Source organism: Apodemus sylvaticus, chromosome 3 (genome assembly GCF_947179515.1).
Source record: "Apodemus sylvaticus chromosome 3, mApoSyl1.1, whole genome shotgun sequence".
Taxonomy (NCBI): domain Eukaryota; kingdom Metazoa; phylum Chordata; class Mammalia; order Rodentia; family Muridae; genus Apodemus; species Apodemus sylvaticus.
The window spans coordinates 146,040,425-146,061,437 of NC_067474.1; the positions used below are offsets into that span (position 1 = coordinate 146,040,425).

The window sequence follows — 21,013 nt, forward strand, 5'->3', positions numbered from 1 at the left end:
TTTGTGAGTTTGAGGCCAGCCTGGTCTATATGGAGAATTCTAGGACAGCCAGGGCTACATCATGAGATCCTTGGGCTCAAATATGAAGAAAAAAAAAAAAAGCTTCACACTGAGAACTGCTGAAACATCTGTGTGCAAAAGTACGTGTCGCCAAACCTGTCCCAAGTTTGATCCTCGGGTCCTGAATGGTGGAAAGAGTGCATCGACTGCTTCAAATTGGCCCTCTGACCTCCACACACAAATAATAAAAAAGTCAGTCTTGGAAGGAAAGCGACAATGATACAAAGAACACATTGCATGGTGGCCCCACACCTATGAGCCAGCACCCAAGCGGCAGAAGCAAGACTGTAGATGTTTGAGGCCAGCCTGCACGGCTATCTCAGAGTAAAGGGTTCACAGGTCTCTCATGGGAAGGCTTCTAGGAAGACGTGCACATTTCAGTGTCTGATGGCAGTGTTCAGGGTAAATGGGAAGCCAGCAGAGAGGTCTCAGCTTAGTTACTGTGTGGTTTTCCTGCTGTGCTTTCTAGTTCCTGGTACCAAGTAGCTCAATCGAGGTCAACACCTTTAAATGAACAGGAACAACTTTAGGGATGCATTGAATTCTTTTCTCCTGTATATGTTTTTAAATTTTGTATGTGTCTTATATATGCACTTGTGCTGGAGTGTGCAAAGGGGAGGGGAGCAGGTATCCCGTTGTAGCACTCTTGCCTTATGACAGAGCTTTTGTTTTGCCTTGTTTGAGACAGGGTTTCTCTGCGTAGTCCTGGCTGTCCTGGAATTCCCACTGCAGACCAAGCTGGCCTCGAACGCCTATTTGCTTGAAGTGTAGGGATCAAAGATGTGTGCTACTATGTCCAGCCACATTAAACTTTCTTATTTATGTGTTTGTTTGTATAGGCATGTGTGTCCCGGTGACATGCAGGACAAAGGAAGGTGCTAAATCTGCTAGATCTGGAATGATAGGCAGTTGTATGGGTGCTAGGAGTTAAACTCAGGTACTCTGCAAGGGCAGCAAAGGCTCTTAACCCTGAGCTGTTCTCTCAAGTTCTTTTTTCTTCCTTCCCTTACTTTTAACTCTTTTTGATAGTCCTGTCTCCTCAGCCCTAGACAAGAAGCATAATGATGTGAGGGGTGACCCCTCAGGTGGCCAATGCTCCCCACCTCACCTGGCCACAGGATGCCCACAAATGGGGAAAAACCAGGAAGGCAGCATGCCAAGGCCCCCATCAAGCAAGTCCCACAGGGACCCTAGCTCCTCGGCCTTGATATAATTTCACCTCAATGGGTTGCAGCTTCAAGGTGGCCTCCTACTACCCAGCTCAGGGCCACCTTGGTCAGAAAACAGCACTGCCATTTCTTAGTCCATGGTGCCAAATGGGTGGCAGGGCTGGCCACCCAAGCAGTGGTAGACTTTGTTTTGTGGTGCCAGGGAGGGTGCCCGGGACCACACACACACACACACACACACACACACACAGACACACAGACACACACACACACACACACACACACACACACACACACACGAGGCAAACAGGATTACTGAGCCCCAGTCTTATCCCAGTTGACTTCCAATGCCTGTGACCCCCAGTCTTGCAATCACTGGGCACAGGCAAAGGCAGGGCAGAGGCCATGAGGTCAAGTCCGTGATGCAATCACAGCTTCTGGCTTATACTAGGATGTGAACTCTGGCCTTCAGGAAATGGACAAACATCCCATTAGCAAGGACTACAAAACAAACCTCAGCAAACTTTTATTTCTATTACTGCTCACAAGGTCCAAGATTTCTGTACTTTTAACACTGGATGCCCTTTCCCGCCCACCCAGGGGACACTGCCAGTGTCATCCTGTCCCCTCTAGAACGTCTCCCCATGCTGGGGCCCCCTCCTCTCTTGCCCACCTTCACTGTGGGGAGAGCTTTCAAATCTGGGGGTGGGGGGTACTAGTTGCTTCCCGTGCCTGCACGGGCGTGAAATGTGGCACGCTGGCCAGGCTCCTGTCCTGCCTGGCCCAATGGCGATGAGTTGACAATGGTGTCCTTGGTCTTCTCAGGCACCTCTGGACTGGTCTGAGAGGAGGCACCTACTGCTGCTGGTGGAAGGGAAAGGGATGTCAGAATTCACAGTTGTTTGCTATGCAAAGTGCTTATCAGTGGTGGCTGCTTCTGCCAAGTAATCCATTGAAATCCAGGAGAAGGGACAGATGGGACACTGGCATGGGGGTGGTGTCCCTTGGAAGGCAGCCAGGAAAGGCTGACGGTAGAAGAAGGGTCCCCAGAGGCCTTCAAGGTCTTGCGAGAAAATCAGTCCACTGTTGATGGTTTGGCCAGAGAGCCCAGAGGAAGGCGTCAAACCTTGATAGATGTAAGCCAATCCCTCAGTCTCCAGTGTGAGGTCCGGGAAGGGGAGCCACGTGGCCGAGGGAAAGAGAACCTCGGTGTGTGCATCTTACTGGGTGGGCCCCGCGGCCACCTAAGAAAGGCTCTTTTTTTTTTGGCAAGCACTCTTGGCAGAACCTAATGGAGGAGGAGAATGGGATGCCAGTCTCTGCGTGGCAATACAATCTAGAAGAACAGTATTAGCTCCCTCCTGGGTTTTGACTCTGGCTCTACAGTGAGGTCCTCAAGAGACCAGACCTCACCCTCAAGATCCAAATACAGAGCTCACCAGCAACCACACCTTACTCTTCAGACAGCAGAGAGACCACCATGGGCTCCAACTCTCCAGAGACAGTGTGTTCTTTGGATATGTTTGGCCCCTCTCCCAGGCCCCACACCACCAGGCATGGGAGAAAAAGGTCAGAGGGCAAAGGAGACAAAAGGACTGAACCCATATTCAGGTAGCCAAAGAACAGGCTGCCCAACAGAACAGGCTTTGAGGGAACTGGGCACACAGACCGGCTGTGAGTCCAACTTTCACATTGATGGGGGGGGGGGTGTGTGTGATGAAACTGGAGAATGAGGAAGGAGGGAAGGAGAGCTTCCTGGAGTGCTGGTCCTCGGAGGTCCTTGCTCCTCCCTCTCCCACACAGGCAGCCAGGGGCCTCCCGGTCCAGGGAGGCAGCACTTGTGGTGCCTGGGGCCCAGCCTGCCAGCCCGGGAGCCCCACTTTAGCTCTGTAGCCTTCATCAGGAGCAGGGAAAGAAGAGGGGGTGTGGTCCTTGGCCTTTCCTAATCTTCCAGCTCCAGGGACAGAGCTGAGACCCCAAAGCCAGTGCGACGATCCTGTTCATTCCAGTGAGGAAAAGGAAGGTGTGGCTTGCCTTGGGTGCTGCACACGGCCACACGCATGCCCGTTCCCAGCATTCGGTGGACAGACACGAGACAGAAAGGGTCCTGGATCTGTCTCCAGACACAGAAGTCCTTGCACAGAAGACAGTGGCCCAGGGGCAGCTGCTCCGGGTGCTGGTCCTGCGTGTGGGGTAGTCAGGTCATGTAGCGGGTGATGGCACGGAGGGCGTAGAGCAGGGCTGCTTGCATGCGGGCTTCGAGGAGCAGCAAGTTCACATGAACCTGAGCAGTACCGGAGAGAACGAGGCTGGATGACAACTGACATCCCTCCCAGTCGCCTGGTGCCCTGCCACTCACGTCACCCACGCCTCCCACTAAGATGCCCTGACTCTGCTTACACTCAGCGGCAATCTGGCCAGTGACTAAAGCTTTACCTCACAAGTCTGAAAGAAGAGCTGCCAGTTAACCGGCTCTAGGCCAGGATCAAATGTTTCCAGACATAGTCTCATTATGTCTTCCTGACTTTGAAATGCAGGCAGGGTCCCTTGTAAAGGGGAGATGCTCAAAGGTAACTTGCCCAGGGTCACACTGCTTCTGTGTGACGATTAAGATCCATCCCTATGGCCAGGTGGTGGTGTGGTAGCTCAGGCTAGCACAGAGGCAGGTAGATGTCTGTGAGCTCAAGGCCAGCCTGGTATACAGAGTGAGTTCCAGGACAGTCAAGGCTACACAGAAAAAACGTCTCAAAAAAACCAACCAAAAAAAAAAAAATCTGCATCTATGCCCACCTAACCTGTGGAAAACAGGCATGGGAGTGCCCAATTTAAATGAAATCTGAAATTACACAGTGGAATAGAGTTTAACCAAGGACAGCAGGCCCAGGCGTCCCACCCAGCAGGACAGGCCCACAATGTGACCCTCACTGGGTCCTGTCCCCTGACTCTTCTACAGCCCCTCCTATGTCCGTGTTACCATTACCTTCTCTGAGTGGCGGAAGTGCCTCCAAAAGAGGTTGTACATTCTGCGTGTTGTCTTCTCAGGGTAGCAGGCCACGGTCTTGATATAGATCTTGAGGTTCCGTTCCAGGAGCTGGTTTACCTCCCCATAATCATAGTCATCATATCTGATGGATGGACCCGACAGCGTTACTCATGGTCTGCTCCCAGAAGTAGCCCGGCTCCCCACCCCCACCCTGCAGAAGGAGGAACAGAGTGGCTAGACAACCGAGAAGGTAGGAAGCGGTGAGAGGCCTGGTTCCTCTCAGAAAACCAGCTGACATCATGTGTCATAGGTAACCAGGCTCGCACTCCAAGTGACACTGACAATGGAGCGTGCGCTACTGAGCTCTGTCTGCCTGCCTGCCTGCCTGCCAGTCAGGAACCCGCAAAAGAATACACTCCAGTCATATACAATACTCCGTGTTCATCAACTGAATTTTCCTGAGACTCAAGGCATTTGCCCTCGACAGCTGGGAGTAACTTTCAAAATTGGCTCTCCCATTCTTACTGTCTTAAAGAAAAAGTCAGGACGGTCAGTGAGGACGAATCATGGTGAATGAAGCAGTTGAGGGCAAAAGCAGACAATGCTAATGCTACAGATGGACCAAACGAGGTCCAGAGAAGGCAATTTGTTGAAAATCCAAAGCGAGCAAGTTGGCAGAGTCTAGAAGCCACTCTAGAAGTCTTCCCCTCCCTAGTCTACCTTCTGTGTGTGTGTGGGAGAAAGGCAGGAAGGAACACCTGACAGTAATAAAGTTAGCTGAGCCCCTGCGCTGGGTTTTATTGTTGCTGTTTGGACAGTCCTGTAGCCCAGCTGTTGAACTTGTTAAATAGCCAAGGGTGGCCACAAACTCCTCATCTTCCTGTCTTGGCCTTTCCAGGGCTGGGATTACATGTATATGTGAAAATAAATCAATTAAAAGAAAGAAAATAAAGAAAAGTTAAAAACAAAACAAAACAGGAAAAGCCAGGAGCCAGGTGATGGGCTCACCCTGCAAACCTAGCAGCCCAGCATTAGAGATTAGATTAGACAGCCTGCTGTGAGTTCAAGGTCCACCTGGGCTATCCCAAGACCACATCTCAAAAATAAACAAATAAATAAAGTTCTCTCTGTATCTCTTAGATAAATCCGTTATTTTGGGCATTGACCCAAGAGAACATGTGTGGAAGAGTGGTCAGTGCAAACAGTGTTTCTAAGAGTGAAAACTTCAGACAACGGTGGTGGCCTGGACTCTCAACACCTGAGGCAGAGGGGGTCCCAAGTCTGAGCCACCAGAGCCTCTGAGACTCCTTGGGGGTCGGGAGAGAGGAGAACATAGGGAAGGGGGAAAAAGGAATAAAAGGAGAACCAAACCAGCCCTGAAGGAAACCTAAATACTCAACAGTAAATAGCACATCACTCCTAAAAAAAGGGTCTTCCTCAAAAACCAGTCAGTGGAAAGGCTCAACGGTTAAAGGAGCTTGCCGTCAAGACTGATGACCCGAGTCTGAGCCCTGGGCTCCAAATGTGGGAGGAGAGAACCAACTCCAGCAAGTTTTCTTCTGAACTCCATATGTAGGCTGTGCCACATACGTATGTGTGTACAAACATACATACAAAGAAATAAAATACACATAATTGTTTTGAAATCAGGAAAAGATTTAGCAAGATAGAATTTAACTCACATTAATGTATCATTCTGTATACATTGACCACTGTCTACATGCCTGGCTCCCGTGTATAATTTTCATGAGCTGCATAATAGGTTATGAATGGAAATAGCATTTTTTTTTTGAATTTTTTTTTTGGTTTTTTTCGAGACAGGGTTTCTCTGTGTAGCCCTGGCTGTCCTGGAACTCACTCTGTAGATCAGGCTGGCCTTGAACTCAGAAATCCGCCTGCCTCTGCCTCCCAGAGTGCTGGGATTACAGGCGCCACCACCGCCCGGCCTGGAAATAGCATTATTTAAAGTACTTTACTGTGCATATCTGTGCTGTCCTTATTTACTATGAGAAAAGATATGCTATTGGAAACATACATGTGACTCTGTTGCAAGTACATACATATGCACATGTTTATGTATGTATATGCGTAGGTGTGTGAATACATGCACAAAGACACAAGAAATCATAAGCTAGAGTACTTTGGTGAAGTAGGTCTGTAATCCCAGCAGCTAAGAAGCTAAGGCAGGAGGATTGCAACAAGTTCAAGGTTAGCCTGAACCATACATGTTCTATGCTAGTTGAGGTTATAGAGTGAGACCTTATCCCAAAACATCAAAAATAAATAAGTAAAACAACATAAAACAACACAAGATAAAATAAAACAAGGAATGCTCGTCTAGAATCCACAAGGCCCTGGGTTCAATCCTTTGTATTGCCTAAGGGCACAAAGCCAAGCCTAATTTTCTTGGGGAGAGCACAGAGTCCTGTTTATCAAGTTCAAACAGTGAGCATTCGTACTAGCTTTAAACCTGCAAAGACACAAGTCGGCTTGAAAATGCATTATAGCCAAGAAGAGTAAAAGAACTAAAAAAAAAAAAAAAGTCAGTGAGCTCAGGGAAGATCTGTGGCATGCACGTGACCTGAGTTTGGGGAACACATGCTCACCTGATGCCGAAGACGCAGTGGATGTAGTTCCAGATGGCCCTGCGGAGCATGGAGGTGTCCACGCCGCTGTGCATGGCAATGGTGTTGTAGGTGAGGCTGTAGGCAACCTGGAACTTCTCATCCAGCAGCTGCCCTCCCTCAGGGTAGAGCCTCTGGATCAGTGAGTAGCCGTGATCTTCCCAGGTATAGTCCTGAGGAATGGGGGAAGAGGTCAGTGAGTGAGACTTTGGAAGGCCAAGGCTGGCCGGAGATCTGTCCTCTGGACGTCTAGGAGTGTCACACTTTAGCTTTGCATAGCATACCTTGCCTGAACCACAAATTTCATATAGCACATGGGCTGAGCCCCAAGAAACCAACCAGGGTGTCCCTGGACGGTGACCTCCTGACCCACAGTGTGGACCTTTCAGGTCTTTACTGCCCTCTGGATTTCTGAGGTGGGGAGGTATCCAACTTAGAAGCACTTGTTGTGCTTGTCCCTGCTTTTGTGTAAATCTGAAACAATGAACAACACCTGGGCACGGAAGGTTGGGGGCGCCTGAGTCCCTCGACGAGTGAAGTCCTCATATCCAAATGTGGGGTCGTCCACAAAGCACAGGATGTCTGGGTGTGGAGAAGGCTCCAGGATATCCGCTGAGGGGCCACATCAGAAAGAAGGAACGGTGAGGCTGAGGAGAGCACAGCAGGCTCCCCATCATCAGGGAGATGGGGGAGGGGGGAAGGGGAGTACAGTAGGGACCACAGAGAGCCCGTCCCCCACACCGAGTGGGAGGATGTTAGCTAGAGCCACTCCTGGGGAGGAGGTGACTCCTACCCAAGGACCCGGGAGGCAAGGCCCCTCCACAACAGTGATAAGGTCAGTTTTATGGAATGGCTCAGCCTGGGAAAGGCTCCGAGCTTGGCTCCCTCTGTGTCACACAAGCCCTGAGTTCAGGGCTAACAGACCAGGATTCAGAGGCAAGTCTGAACCTCTTGGAAGGAGAAGGCAAAAGTGTGTGGGGGTATCTGCTCCAGTCAGAAGTATAATGAGAGGCAGCCCCTAGCCCTGACACCCGTGACCCCGTACCTGAGGGGGTCACCAGCAGGCTTTCTGACTTCTCAAGCTCAAAGCGGTTCTCCATTTCCTCCTGGGAAGCACCCTCATCCCGCAGCAGGCTCTCCTGAAGCTGCCTCATGCGTTCCATCAGAGCTTCGATGTCACGGGCGGCTTCAAAGCCCTGTAGGAAAGGACCCAGTAATTACCATCTACTCCCTTCATGACCCTCTGGAAGACTCAGCTCTTCCACATTCCAGGCCTTCCTGGGTGACCAGAAAAGAACTGGGGTAGTTTCCCAGTCAGTCACCACACGTAGCCCGTGAATCTACACTCAGGATGTCAGGATGTAGACCAGTGTGGCCTTGAACTCAAAGCCCTGCCTGCCTCTGCCTCCTGACTGCTGGGATTATGGTGGTTTCTGTTGTTGGTTTTCAGTGCTGCTGCTGGTTGACCTTAAGGCCACAAACAGGCTGGGCGAGCAATCTACCACTGAGCTCTATCAAAGCCCAAATTTTGTACAGTCAACCGGACAAAAAATGTCAGATACCAGATACTGTGACTCACAGGGGTGGGAGAGTGAGGGCAGTCACCGTGAGCTTGAGGCTAGCCTGGGCCCCAGAGTAATAGCCTGTCTCAAAATAACAAAGCAAACCCCCAAACATCCACAAACAACAACGAAAATTAGTTGGCGTGATGGTGCACGCCACTTGACTCCACAGTAAGTTCCAGGCCACCCCAAGCTAATCTCAACAGACTAACAAAAAACCCAGCTGACTTCAATCCTAAGAAGCTGTAAGAAGTTAGGTCAAGCGCCGGCAGCTTACTTCTCACAACCCACTGTAGCTAAGTCTTTATCCCCAAGTAACAGATAAAAGAAACTTGAAAGCCAGGCAAGTTTGCTGGACTCTCTCCCCGTGAGGAGATGGGAAGCAGGCAGCGGTTTCTATTCCCAGAGCAGAGGCCGCACCAGTTTTCTCCCACATCAAGACCCAGGGCCACGGCTTACCCCTGAGTTGTTCAGTGGGTCCCCGCTTGGGGGGCTGCCTTGCCCACTGGGAGGTGAAGGTGCCTGGGAGGCAGGGCTGCCCTCTGCATCTCCCTCAGGAAGTATTCCACAGCCAAACACAAAGGAGGCCAGGGAGTGGCAGTGGGTGAGCAGGACCAGCGCATGGATAAGCTCGGCCAGGGACCAGCTGTGCTCACCAGTCTTCAGCAAGGCCTGGAAGGGAGGGAGGGAGAAACAAAGGCACTCGGTGGTTGCCCCTGGCTGCCCGAGCCTGGCCCGCAGGCTGCCCCAGGGATCCCAACTCTCCCTGCCTCTCATACCTGGATATGCTCCTTGGTGATGAGCCACGGCCGATGCGCCAGTAATTTGTTGATCTCACTGAGCTTGCGCAGCTTTTCCGGGGCCCGGTGGAGACCCAGCAGCCACTCGGGGTCACCGCCCGTCTGCAGGAACTCAGTCACGTGGGAACCCACCAGGTAAGAACACTGGTGGCGGGCAGCAGCCTGTGCGGATGGACGGGGTCAATGAGCCAGAGTTACCTCCCTTCTGTGTCCCATTCCGGGAAGACCCGCCCCGGGGATCTAAGAGGCAGGAAAACTTATGTTCTAACTTCAACTCAGCTACCAGCTTGCTGGGCAGCCTGACCCCTTTGCACCTCAGTTTCCCCATCTGCAAAGTATACACCTTAAAGATGCCTCCCTTCAAAACCTAAAAGTCCACGAGGTAATAAAGGGAGATACTTCCTCTTCACCTAAAAAAAAAATTTCAACTCAGGGTAGTCCCCAAATGAATCTGAAGCCAGAACCGCCATTTGGTCTCTCTTGCAAGCACCAAGCCCAGACAGACTTACCATGATGGCAATGTAGTGGCGCCAGGAGCTGGCCAGGGGCCCATCCGTATGCAGCAGCAGGTAGTGCAGGCGCCAGAAGCTGCTGAGGTAGTCAGGGTGTAGACCCATCACCACCGCCAGGTTGTCCACCCGCCCTGAGGACATCAGAGCCTCGAGCCCCAGGTGCTGCTCCAGGCTCTCCGCTCCTTCCCGAAGGATCTGCATGGCAAAGAGGAATGCGTGGGTTCCCTCCAGGGCGTTGTAGGCAGCAGACAAGCACTCTGATATCTGCAGTGCGCTGTATCACAGCCCCTTTTCTTCCTCCTCCTATTTGTTTGTTTGTTTGTTGTTTGTCTATTTGTTGTGGATCTGGGTACCGGACCTAGGGCCTTGTGCATGGAAAGCAAGTGTCCTGTCGCTACATCCCCAGCCCTGATTCATGCACCTAACAGATAGCTACCCAGTTCTGTATCTCCTCGAGTGTCTAAACTTGTCCTGTGAGGGGAACACTATTATTTTCCTCCATTAATAGGTGGAGAAACCAGGTCTGCTTGAAACCACAGATCTGATAAATGGCAGAAACAGGATTCTAATCTAGATGAACTCCAAGGCCTCTTGTTTCTTTCCTTCCTTCCTTTCTGTCTTTCTTTTTTTAATAAAACAAATTATTCATAAGCAGAAAAAATAAAATACAAGAACACTACATGAGGTTAAAAATGCTGGGCTACAGGCTGAAGGCCCAGTGGGTTTGCTCCTCTTACGTTACGAAGGAGATAAGCTCTGTTTGGGAGCCTCGAGTTTGGCCACGTCGTGCTATCATTTCATCTGTCTGAACCCATTCCTTGGCAGAAAACGAGGCTGAAAACAGCCCAGCAAGAGCTATTTAAAAAAAATTAAATAAAACAGGAGTGGGGAAAGAAAAGATCCAGAGCGCCCCTTTCTACGTCCTTCACTCCTAGGGACTGAAGACTCCTAACTGCCCCCACTTCCAAACTTACCTCCTCCACTGGGATGAAGGCGCTGGGCCCTCGGGGGCCTCGCCGAGCCTGGCCTTCCCGATGCTCCTGCAGGGAAACACATGGTGGTTATTTAACAGAAGGGAGGACAGGGGAGGACAGAGAGGACTTACTGCGAGCTCTCTAGCCTCCTTCACCAACCCTGAATGACACTGAGTTTCTAAACTATCTTCTTGGTATAGCCTGAACGGAGGAGCCAGAGGGAATACTTAGATCCCTGCATAGCCAATGGGCAAGAGAAAAGAATGCTCATCAGGGCTGACCTGCTCAGGAACTAAGTCAGAATCCAGAAATCCAGCCTGGCTGGATGGGAGGGACCCAAGGAAGAAAATAACAGCTTTCTGCTGCCTGTCCCCAGAAGGCCAGTGTCTTTATGGTCCCAGAGGACTTGTATAGTAGAAAGAATTCTTCACAGAGGGCAAAGACGTGGTTCAGTGGGTAACTGTGAAGACCTAAATTCAATTCCTGGGCGCCCACGTGGTAGAAGGAGACCTGACAAGCTGTCCTTTGACCTCCAACACACAAGCTGTGATTTATGAGCACACACATTTTTAAAAACAAGAGATCAGGCCAGCAGTGGTGGCGCATACTTTTAGTCCCAGCACTCAGGAGGTAGAAGTAGGTGGATTTCTTTGAGTTCAAGGCCAGCCTGTTCTACAGAGTGAGTTCCAGGACAGTCAGGTCTATGCAGTAAGACACTACCTGGGGCTGAGAGTTATGTTCCAAAGCCAGTTCCCACCCTCCATGCCCACGAAGCTTCAATCCCTCTCAAACGGCCATTTTCCTTTCTTGTCTCGTCTTCAATGCTCAGGATGACCCTAGGCGCAAGCCTGGCATGCTGGGCACAAGCTACACTCAGCCGCACCCCTCGAGGCCCTGCAAACAGTCATTTGTTACCCTTCTCTCCACAGCTACAAGGTGATCTCTGCTCTCAGCCTCACCAACTGTTCCTGCCTGCACTGCCCTGCCCTCTCCTAACCAACCACTACCCAGCATCTACTCAACCACCAAATTTTCTCAAGCATGAATCTTATCCTTTTTTTGTTTGTTTGTTGTTTTTTGTTTTTCCGAGCCAGGTAGCCCTGGCTGTCCTGGAACTCAGAAATCTGCCTCCCAAGTGCTGGGATTAAAGGTGTGTGCCACCACTGCCTGGCATGAATCTGATCCTTAAAACCCACCCTCCCTTACCAAAGATAAATGAGTGGTCAAGCCCCACCCACTCTGTGACTTGATAGTTCTCCAGGGTCTACTGGCAGGCCTTCTGTGTGTGACCCCAGAGTTCCTGGTATTTTTCTACCACAAACACTGTCCACTAAGGCCTCTCTTAAGTTGCTTTGTTCTCACACATTTTGTGGAGAGCAGGGCCAGGTCATTCTGTGAATAAAAACAGAAAGCAGAGTGGTGTGGGGGTGTTGGGGGGACTCCAAGGAGGCTGCACAGGCTGGGGGTGGCAGAGATTCTGACTTGGCTTCTTCCAGCTGGAGCTATGTATTCAATGCAGCTACTTCTGTTCCTTGATATGAGGTCTAGGAGAACATTCTATTTATTCATCTAGTGTCTGAATGTTGACGTGGGGGTCTCCATACCACCAGCCTTGACATAATTGATCCAAATAACAATTTTCTGCCTTCACTACAAAAGACCGTCCCCTCCTGAGCCCTTGCTCCTGACAAGATCCAGACTTAGGACCTCAGATGTTCAAGGATTCAAAAGTATACTTGAGCGCGCCCTCTCTCTCTCTCTCTCTCCTCTCTTTTCCCTCTGCCCCTCCCCCTCTTTCAAGACAGGATTTCTCTGTAGACCAGACTGGCCTCTGTACCACCACCACCTGACTACTCTTTTTTTTTTTTTAAAGTGACCAAAACTGCCATCACTGTCACCCTAAAGGGCCCTGTGGCAGTGGTGGTACACACCTTTAATTCCAGCATTTAGGAGGCAGAGGCAGACAATTACTGAGTTCAAGGCCAGCCTGGTCTACAGAACAAGTTCCAGGTCAGCCAGGGCTACATAGAGAAACCCTGTCACCAAAAGCAAAAAAGTAAAAAGTAAAAAATAAACAACAACAACAAAAAGGTCCCCGAAGGAGAGATGACCTCTAGGAGCTTACAAGATAACAAGGAAAAAAAAAAAGGAGCCTAGAGATCTAGCTACGCTGGGTGGTTCCCTAGGCTTTCTGGGTCTGATTCTGGAGGGCAGAGGGACTAGGTTGGCCCCTTTCAACCACTACTTTCTCCCACCCCCCCCTCCACTTCACCCCCATCCCCCAATCCGACCCCACCCCAGCCCCAAATTTCTCTCTCCCTCCAGCCCCCTCTTTCCTCTCTTTCTTGGGTTTAAAGACAGGCTCCACCAGCCACCCAAGCTCTCCCTTTACAGCTCCTCCTCCTCCCTCACTAGAGAAAAAGTCCAACAGCTCTGTCTGGGAGATAAGAACTGCTGACTCCACAGACCAGGCCTCCCTCTCACCAGAGGGCCCGAGGGCAGACAGAAGCACAGTGGAACCAGGCCAGACACCTGTAATACCAGCACTGGGGAGGCTGAGGCAAGAGGATAGAAAATCAGGAATTTGAGGCCAGCCTGGGCTACACAGTGAGATATTGCCTCAAAACAAATAAATAAAACTACTGGGGGAGGGGGAGAGTTGAATATGACAATATTAAAATTCCTTTTTTGTTGTCTTTTTCTTTTTTGGTTTTTTTTTTTTTTTTTTTTTTTTTTTCCTGAGACAGGGTTCCTCTGTGCAGCCCTGGCTATCCTAGAACTCACTCTGTAGACCAGGCTGGCCTGGAACTCAGAAATCCGCCTGCCTCTGCCTCCCAGAGTCCTGGGATTACAGGCGTGCGCCACCACAGCCTGGCTCAGATAATATTAAAATTCTAAGACAGAAAAAAATTAAATTAAAAAAGAGAAAAAAGAAAACCCGGTAGCACTGGCAGAGAACTAAGGGCCCCCCAGATGTGATGTGTGGGTGGAGGGGACAGGGACCAGCCCTGGGGTCCCCTGAGCAAAGGCAGAAAAACGATGCTCCTAGGTTCTAGACCCATCGGTATTTCTCAGCAAAATAAATAAAATAATGTAGAGTACAACTAAAGATAGGCGCTTAGAGGGCTGGGGCCATGGCTCTTTCGTAGAGTGTTGCCATAGAGGATACTGAAATCTTAGCTCCAGTAGTCACACATAGCCGGGACACTGCTTAGAAGCTGAGACACACAGACACACAACGTTTTGATAGCTCCGCCCACCAGTAAGCTCTTCGAGCCTCAGTTTCCTTCTGGAATAATGAGATTTTCACACAGTAGTCATGAGGATAACCGGACAACTCCACAGTTGACTTCAGCACCTCCACCAGGGAGAGCCCTTAAGTTAAGCCCCCTGTCCTTAACTTCATTGTTATTTTAAACAAGAGCTCTTCTGCCCCAGAAAAAGATGTCCATTAACATCCTTTTGTGAAACTTTTTTTTTTTTTTTTACTTACAGAAACCAAAGTCCCACCTCAAGCAATCCACGCAGAGAGGAAGTGGGGGGTGGGGCAGGCACAGTTGCTACTGTTTATTTACTGATCACTCTCTCTGGTCCAGAGCCCAGAGCTGAGTGCTTCCCAGGTAAAATCAGAATTAATCTGTTCATTTGATATTTTTTTTTTTTTTACAGGCAGTGTGAATACAACAGCACAAAGACAAAGACAAAGTCCCAGCCAGCCTTCATATAATTTTAGGTACAGGTATGGGGAAAAGTGGACAAAAGGTGAACAGGCTTTCCAGTTAGAGGAAAGGGGTGAGACAGAACTCTGAGTAAGGTCAGGGTGGGAGTGTATGGGACTTCAGTTTAAGACGATAGGAAAAACTACTGGGGAGGCGGGTGACCTTCGAGTTAGTTGAAAAGGTAGCAGAGGTGCCTGTGAAGAAAGAGGGGGCCAGTGTATAGTCACAGGGGATACTGGGGAGCCTCCTGGATACAAATCTAGAGATTGTAAGTCACAGCTCCGATATCCCAAATGTCCCCCTAACCTTGACATCTGGGCAAGTCTATGGGAAGCTGGAGGACTGGGGTCTCACTGGCAAGAGGTGACATCACCAAACCAGTCCTCCTCCCACTCCCTGGGATAGACAGTCGATGATAATGTTGAGTTATATAATGTGAGTAGGCATTCCCCTGTTCCATGGACTGCGCTAGACTAAATGGTAAAAGCTTTGCAGCCAAGAAATAAGGTTCTGAGGAGTCCATGTCACTTCTGGTCACTCAGCTGGAAAGGAAGACAGGTGAATACAGGACGAGGATCCTCCGAGCATGGAAGCCACTCCCCATTCTCAACCATCAAGGCACCCAGGGTTCACCAAGAATGAGAAGCCTCATCTCTGCTCACAGGCTTAGCAATTCAGAAAGCCCCTCACAACACCTATCTCAGGGACTCTAGCCTTGAGGGCACACTCTGGGTCTAGTTTCTACTCCTTGTTCCTGTGTCTAATACACTAGACCAGCAGAACTTTAGGGGTTGGAGTGATGGTTTAGTGCCAAAGACCATTTGCTACTCATACAGAGGACACAAGTTTGGTTCCCAGCTCCCATGTTGGGCGGCTCACTGCAGCTGGGGGGGGGGGGGGATGGATCCATCTTCTCCTGGCTTCCATGGGCACCTGCACACATGTGCACACACACACTTAAAAACAAACTAACTTAAAAAAAAAAAAGAGTACAAATATAACTTTCTTTCTATGGGATCTAATACACATGGCAGTCCAGAGCTATTCTTCATGCCTAAGCACTTTGAAATTTGTCTACAGCAAGGAATGTTGACTTTTTGCTTAACTTAACTTGAATTTCCCTTAACTAGTTAGTTTTCTAAGATGGAGTGTCATTATGTAGTCCAGTCTGGATTGAAACTTTCGATCTCTCTGTGCCTCTACACCACAGCTAGTTCTAAATTTTCTTTTGTTGTTTTTGAGGCAAGGTTTCAATTTGTAGCACAGGCAGCCTGAAACTCAACCCCAACCTTGAACCTATGACAGGACTCCTATTATAGCCGCCCCCCCCCATGCTGATTACAGAGGTGTGTTACCAGCTCTAAATTCTGTCAGGTGAGGCTAGAGGCTAGGGGTTGGCTGCTGCAATGTTGAAGAGCACAGGTTCAGCACCCCTGAAGAAGGCTTGCTTCCAACACAGGAGACAAAAAGAGGGAAACCCAGACCAGGCAAGTCCCCTGCTCGTGTGGAATAAAGAAAGAAGCAGCAATGGCTGGTCCTCCACTTCCAACGAAGGATCATTTGGCAGCAGCAACAATAAAGTTGGGGCAGTCCTCTGGGAGGGCTCTCTAGGTCTTTAGCTCATCAGAAAGGGAAAAACAGTCTTGAAGCCTGGTGCCTGGCTCCTCACTCCAGTGATTTCTAGACTAACTTTTCTGTTAAACCTAGGGGCTCTCATCCTACTTACGTCTAATCCACATCTGTTTGAAGGTTATAGGGGAGCCTGGCGTGGTGGCACACGCCTGTAATCCCAGCACTTGGGAGGCAGAGGCAGGAGGATTTCTGAGTTCAGAGTGAGTTCCAGGACAGCCAGGACTACACAGAGAAACCTTGTCTCAAACAAAACAAAACAAAACAAAAAACCTAAAAAAAAAAAAAAAAAAAAAAAAACCCAAAACCAAAAAAGGTTATAGGGAACCAATTAAATGTGTAAAAATTAGGCATCGACTAACTGAAAGAGCTTAAGCAAAACCGATGGTGTTTCTCATCCGAAGTCACGGCACCAATGTGAGGGCTTAAAAAGAGAGGATGGGGAGGTCAAGGGAGTGGGACACGGTGGTGTAGGGAAGGGGGTGCCCAGGCAGGCCCTTGCCCAGGCACTTCTTCCCCCTGAGGGATCTCACACACACACAGGCACGGTATAGAATAGGGTTTATTCAGAATAGGGGATGGGAGTTAGTGAGAGAGAGAGAGAGAGAGAGAGAGAGAGAGAGAGAGAGAGAGAGAAAAGAGAAGTGGAGTGGAGGGAGGCCGGCCATAACCACGTGGAGGGGTGGGGAAGAGAGCCCAAGGGGCAGAGAGGTGGGAGAGGGGTATGTGGGAGAGGGGAGAGAGAAAAAGAGGGAGAGGAGGGGCAAGTAGCCCCTCTTATAGTGGGCCAGGTTTCTGGGGCAGGGCATACCTGGCTATTGCCAGGTAGGTGTGGGGTGGAGTTTAGACAGAATACCAACCCTAACCATTGTCTAATGTGTAATTTGAACCCAAACTGAGTCCTTCCTATTCTTCTGTAATGGTTTCTGGAAATGGCCCCAGATTTAAACCCAGCACATGCTGATTCCCCAGAGTGCTGTCCACCAGATGCACTGGTCCCTCCAAGAAGCTGAGGTCTTTGCTTTTGTTCTCTGGAGTCTGCCAGCCTCAGGACTCACCTACAGACACCCGCTAAGTCATACTGCCTGCCGGGATGGCCTGCCCACTACCTGTCAGCTCTATCCAGATAAGAGTCTGGGTTTACACCTGAGGAGAGAGCTGCCCCAGACTTCCAGCCAGCCTTGAAGGGGCAGGCCAGCAGAGTGGCAGACAGCTTGAACTGGGCCCCAGGCTAAAGTGCTTTACATATTTGATCTCAGAGGCACCTTAATTCCTCTCAACCACCCTGAGAAAAACAGAACTTGTTGTTCCCTCTTTAAAGACAAGTGAGCAAAGCTCAGAATGGTCTCCTTCTGGTCTAGCACAGGTCATATGGGATTTCAAAGCCTCAATAGCTTACAAGGGTCAGTTAACCACTTAGTTGGGGAAGAACAGCGAGCCCTGCAGAATGTTACTAACAAGTCCCAGAAATGGGGTAGGCAGAAAGAAAGGCCTAGCTTATGGAAGTAGGTTACAATGAATAAGGGACCAGAAGCAGTATTCAAAGGGGCTCATCTGATGGGGAAAGAAAAGCTTTTCTGAGGAACTGATGTTTAGGGAAGTGATTCTAGAATTTGAAAACATACTGCCATACTGCCCAAGACAAGGGTCAGACCCTTGGAACTTTCTGGGGACTGGCATATCTGAAGGCCTTGACCCTCCAAAATAAGGTCTGAAATAATTTCAGGGACGATCCATCTGGCCCTTGAGTCATGAGCACTAGAGTCTGGAAGATGGACCCCCATCTTCTTAGGATCCCACTTAAAGCAGACACCTTCAAGGTCGTCTTTCCTTGAGGAGTAGAAGATTTAGAAAAAAAAAATGTTGCAGACATTATCAGTTTTCCTCAATACTGCAAAGTGACTTTCTTAAATCCAGTGTGTCGGAGGACACCTATAATCCCAACACTTCGGGGCTGAGGCAGGAAGATAGTCCTAAGGTCAAAGCCAGACTGAACTACAGAGTGAGACCCTGTCTCAAAGAGGGTGGGGCTTCCTCTAAGGTGTCTACCCAAGATCTACCAGACCACCTGAGATTTTCTTCCCTACAGGCAAGGTAGGGAGTGAGCTAGGCTGGCTCTCCTCCTCCCACAGTAGAGAATAGACTCAGGAAGTCCCTTGAGAGGCACTGGGGGTGGGGAGAGATGCCAGCCAAGTCAGTATTCTAGAAGCTAGCATTTTAAATACAAGGACAATTCCCTGCAGTAAATATGTCCCAGGCACTCGGCTTCAAGCATTTGCTTGTATTTTAAGTGAATCTATCCAACAATCTCTTAGAGAGACTATCAAAATACCCTATAAGAGACTGCAATCAAAAGTGATTGCTTGCCAGGCGTTGGCAGTGCACACCTTTAATCCCAGCAATTGGGAGGCAGAGGCAGGCGGATTTCTGAGTTCGAAGACAGCCTGGTCTACAGAGTGAGTTCCAGGACAGCTAGAGCTATACAGAGAAACCCTGTCTCAAAAAAAACCAAAACCAAAACCAAAAACCAACCAAACAAACAAAAAAAAGTGATTGCTTGCCAGGCAGTGGTGGTGTACCACACGTTTAATTCCAGCATTTGGGAGGCAGAGGCAGGTGGATTTCTGAGTTCAAAGCCAGCCTGGTCTACAGAGTGAATTCCAGGACAGCCAGGGCTACACAGAGAAACCCTGTCTCGAAAAAACAAAAAAACAAAGAAAAGTGATTGCTAGGCTGAGATAACCCAGTGGAGTGTGGGACTGGAATCTATCTAGCCCTCACCTACCTCAATGCTCCAGTGCACTCACTAACAAAAGCAACATTGTTCACAAGGCAGACACAAGTTATCAGCAGAGGCAGAAGCGAGGCATCCTTTCTGCATAGAGATTCCTAAACCACACGAAGAAGCGACAGATCGATGGCTAGCTGGAATCCCACCCCCCCCGCCCCCGCCCCGGGCTGATTTTAAGATCATACACCCTGGGACTCATTTCCAGCCCCTGCAATAGACCTTCCACACTGCTCTAAGCTTAGAAAATCAAAAAGGAACAGTATCTTCTGCAGTGCCAAGCATTCTCCAAAATCCTAGTCACACACAGGCCAGAGAATGAGGGCTAGGCGAAAGAAGCCTCTCTCTCAGCCCTTTTCGGGCCTCAATTTTCTCATTCTGTAAAATGAGGTTAAAGTACGGCTTGTATTTGCTGTCTTTGTCAGACAAAACCTATATCCTGGCATCTAGTAGATGCTCCGTAAATGATAGACTATGTCCACCGTCGAGGCTGCTGGGAGGAAGATGCTTTATACTGGCATTATACCTTGTCTCCCTGTGAAGTCCCTCTACGCTCTGAGGCGACAGCAAAAACAAACTTTGAGGACCCCAGAACAATTTAATAGAAAGCAGTCTATCGGGATCAAGGGTTATCTGCTTTCTCCCCCAGCTCTCTCTGACTGCCGCCGCCGCCGCCGAGAATCAGGCGCCCAGCCAGACCCAGAAAGCACTCAGTCCAGTTTCCAGATCGGGGGTGCAGGTGAGAACCGGGGAAGGGGGATTGACCTTCGCTGGTCAGTCCCAGGTGTTTTACTCCCTTCGCTGCGCGACAGGACCAAAAACCGATCCTTGAAAGGAGCTCTCAGCCCGCCTGCCCCCACCGAGAGGAAGGGAATCTGCGGAAGGGGGCGGAGAGGAGGAGTGGTCGGGTCTCTCCGGCCGGGATTTGCCTGGACTTGAAGACGCTAGCTCTACCCCAGCACAAACCCAAAGAGCCACGAGAAGGCGTCCCCTCTCATTGGCCAGGAGTCCGAAGGAGCCAGGGAGGGCTCCGCAGCCCCCTCCCTCCAAGGGTGGTGAGGAGGGGGGAGCGAGGGCAGTGGAAGGGGGGAGGGAGGGAGAGCGGAGGCTGCAGTTGATGCAACCCTAGCTCTAGCTTACGTGCTCTCAGACCCCGAGCCCGGGGGGTGCACCAGACTTAGCCCGGGTCATCCCTAAGCTCGGCCGTGGCTGGAGGAGAGCGGCTTCCCCCGGCTGTTGCTTACCTCTCGGGTCTCGGGGCCGGCCACACTGCCCCTGGTGAACGGCAGGTAGCCCTTGATCTCGGCATGGCACTCGGAGTCCGCTACGATCATGGTGTGCGCCAGGACCCGGCCGCGGCTTGTCCGCGCCCGGGACACCCGAGGGGGTCTGAGTCGGGCGCGCACAGGAAGCCGGGACTAGGGGTCGCCGGGGAAGCTCGAGATCTCCGGGCTGTCTCTCGGGGTTAGGAGAACCGGCGCTACCGCGCTAGACACTCCTTCCAGCCCAGCTTGGAGAACTGCGGCCGGCCTCGGAGGCCTGAGATTGGCCGCGGCGGCAGGGGTTTTCACGGCCCGGAGTGCCTCGGAAGTCCGCAGTGGCCAGCGCTGCTGGCGAAGCCGGCGCTCCTCACCATCCCCACCACGGAACTGCCAGCGCTCGCCCGGCTCTGTCAGCCCGCTGCGGTCCCCGGGGGAGGGCGGAGACACGAAAGTCCCACGACGCAGCCAATCAGATGCCTGTTTCCCAGGGAGGCGGAGCCGACACCTCCCTCCGGAGCCAACCGTCTCTCCAATCAGCATCGACAGGCGCCTAGGAACTCTGGGAGCTGTAGTTGGCCTCGCACAGATGCTGCAAACTTTTGCAAGAAGGGGTTAGTCAGATCTCTGGTAATACCAGATGAGAGTGACAGCCCAGGGAGTCATTAGGGCTGCGTGATGAAACGGGACTTCACGGGGCTGGGCCAGACAGCCAGGTGTGAAATCCCTTCTGAGTAAGTTCTTCAGCTTTCCAGTTCCTGGAGGGACTGGTTAGGGCTGCAGAGAGTTCTAATCACATCCAGTTGTTCTAATTATAGATCAAAACCCCGCATATTGGAAGGCCAAGAGCCACCACCCTGTCCCCTCAGGCCCTGAGAGATCTTCAACTTCAGAAACACTAAACCAAGGAAGTCACCTTATTTGTGAAGTCTCT

General features: G+C 50.5%; 1 protein-coding gene across 1 annotated transcript; it reads right to left on the minus strand.

The window, feature by feature from the left end:
* Positions 1-1,731: 1,731 nt before the first annotated feature.
* On the minus strand, positions 1,732-20,473 carry Sesn2 (sestrin 2). The gene is made up of 10 exons (XM_052177596.1): positions 20,065-20,473; positions 10,685-10,750; positions 9,708-9,905; positions 9,178-9,360; positions 8,858-9,070; positions 7,882-8,032; positions 7,330-7,448; positions 6,819-7,009; positions 4,210-4,354; positions 1,732-3,513 (listed from the first exon to the last, which is right to left on the minus strand). Exons 1-10 carry the CDS (start codon positions 20,152-20,154, stop codon positions 3,427-3,429), a joined length of 1,443 nt encoding a protein of 480 aa, XP_052033556.1. The 5' UTR covers positions 20,155-20,473; the 3' UTR covers positions 1,732-3,426.
* Positions 20,474-21,013: the final 540 nt, after the last annotated feature.

Coding starts and splice junctions, on each gene's coding strand:
- Sesn2 (XM_052177596.1), bottom strand. CDS start 20,154: ATGATCGTAGCGGACTCCGAGTGCCATGCCGAGATCAAGGGCTACCTG. Junction 7,449..7,881: donor CCTGCTGGTGACCCCCTCAG/GTACGGGGTCAC, acceptor GTGGCCCCTCAG/CGGATATCCTGGAGCCTTCT. Junction 7,010..7,329: donor CCCCAACCTTCCGTGCCCAG/GTGTTGTTCATT, acceptor CCCATTCCTCAG/GACTATACCTGGGAAGATCA.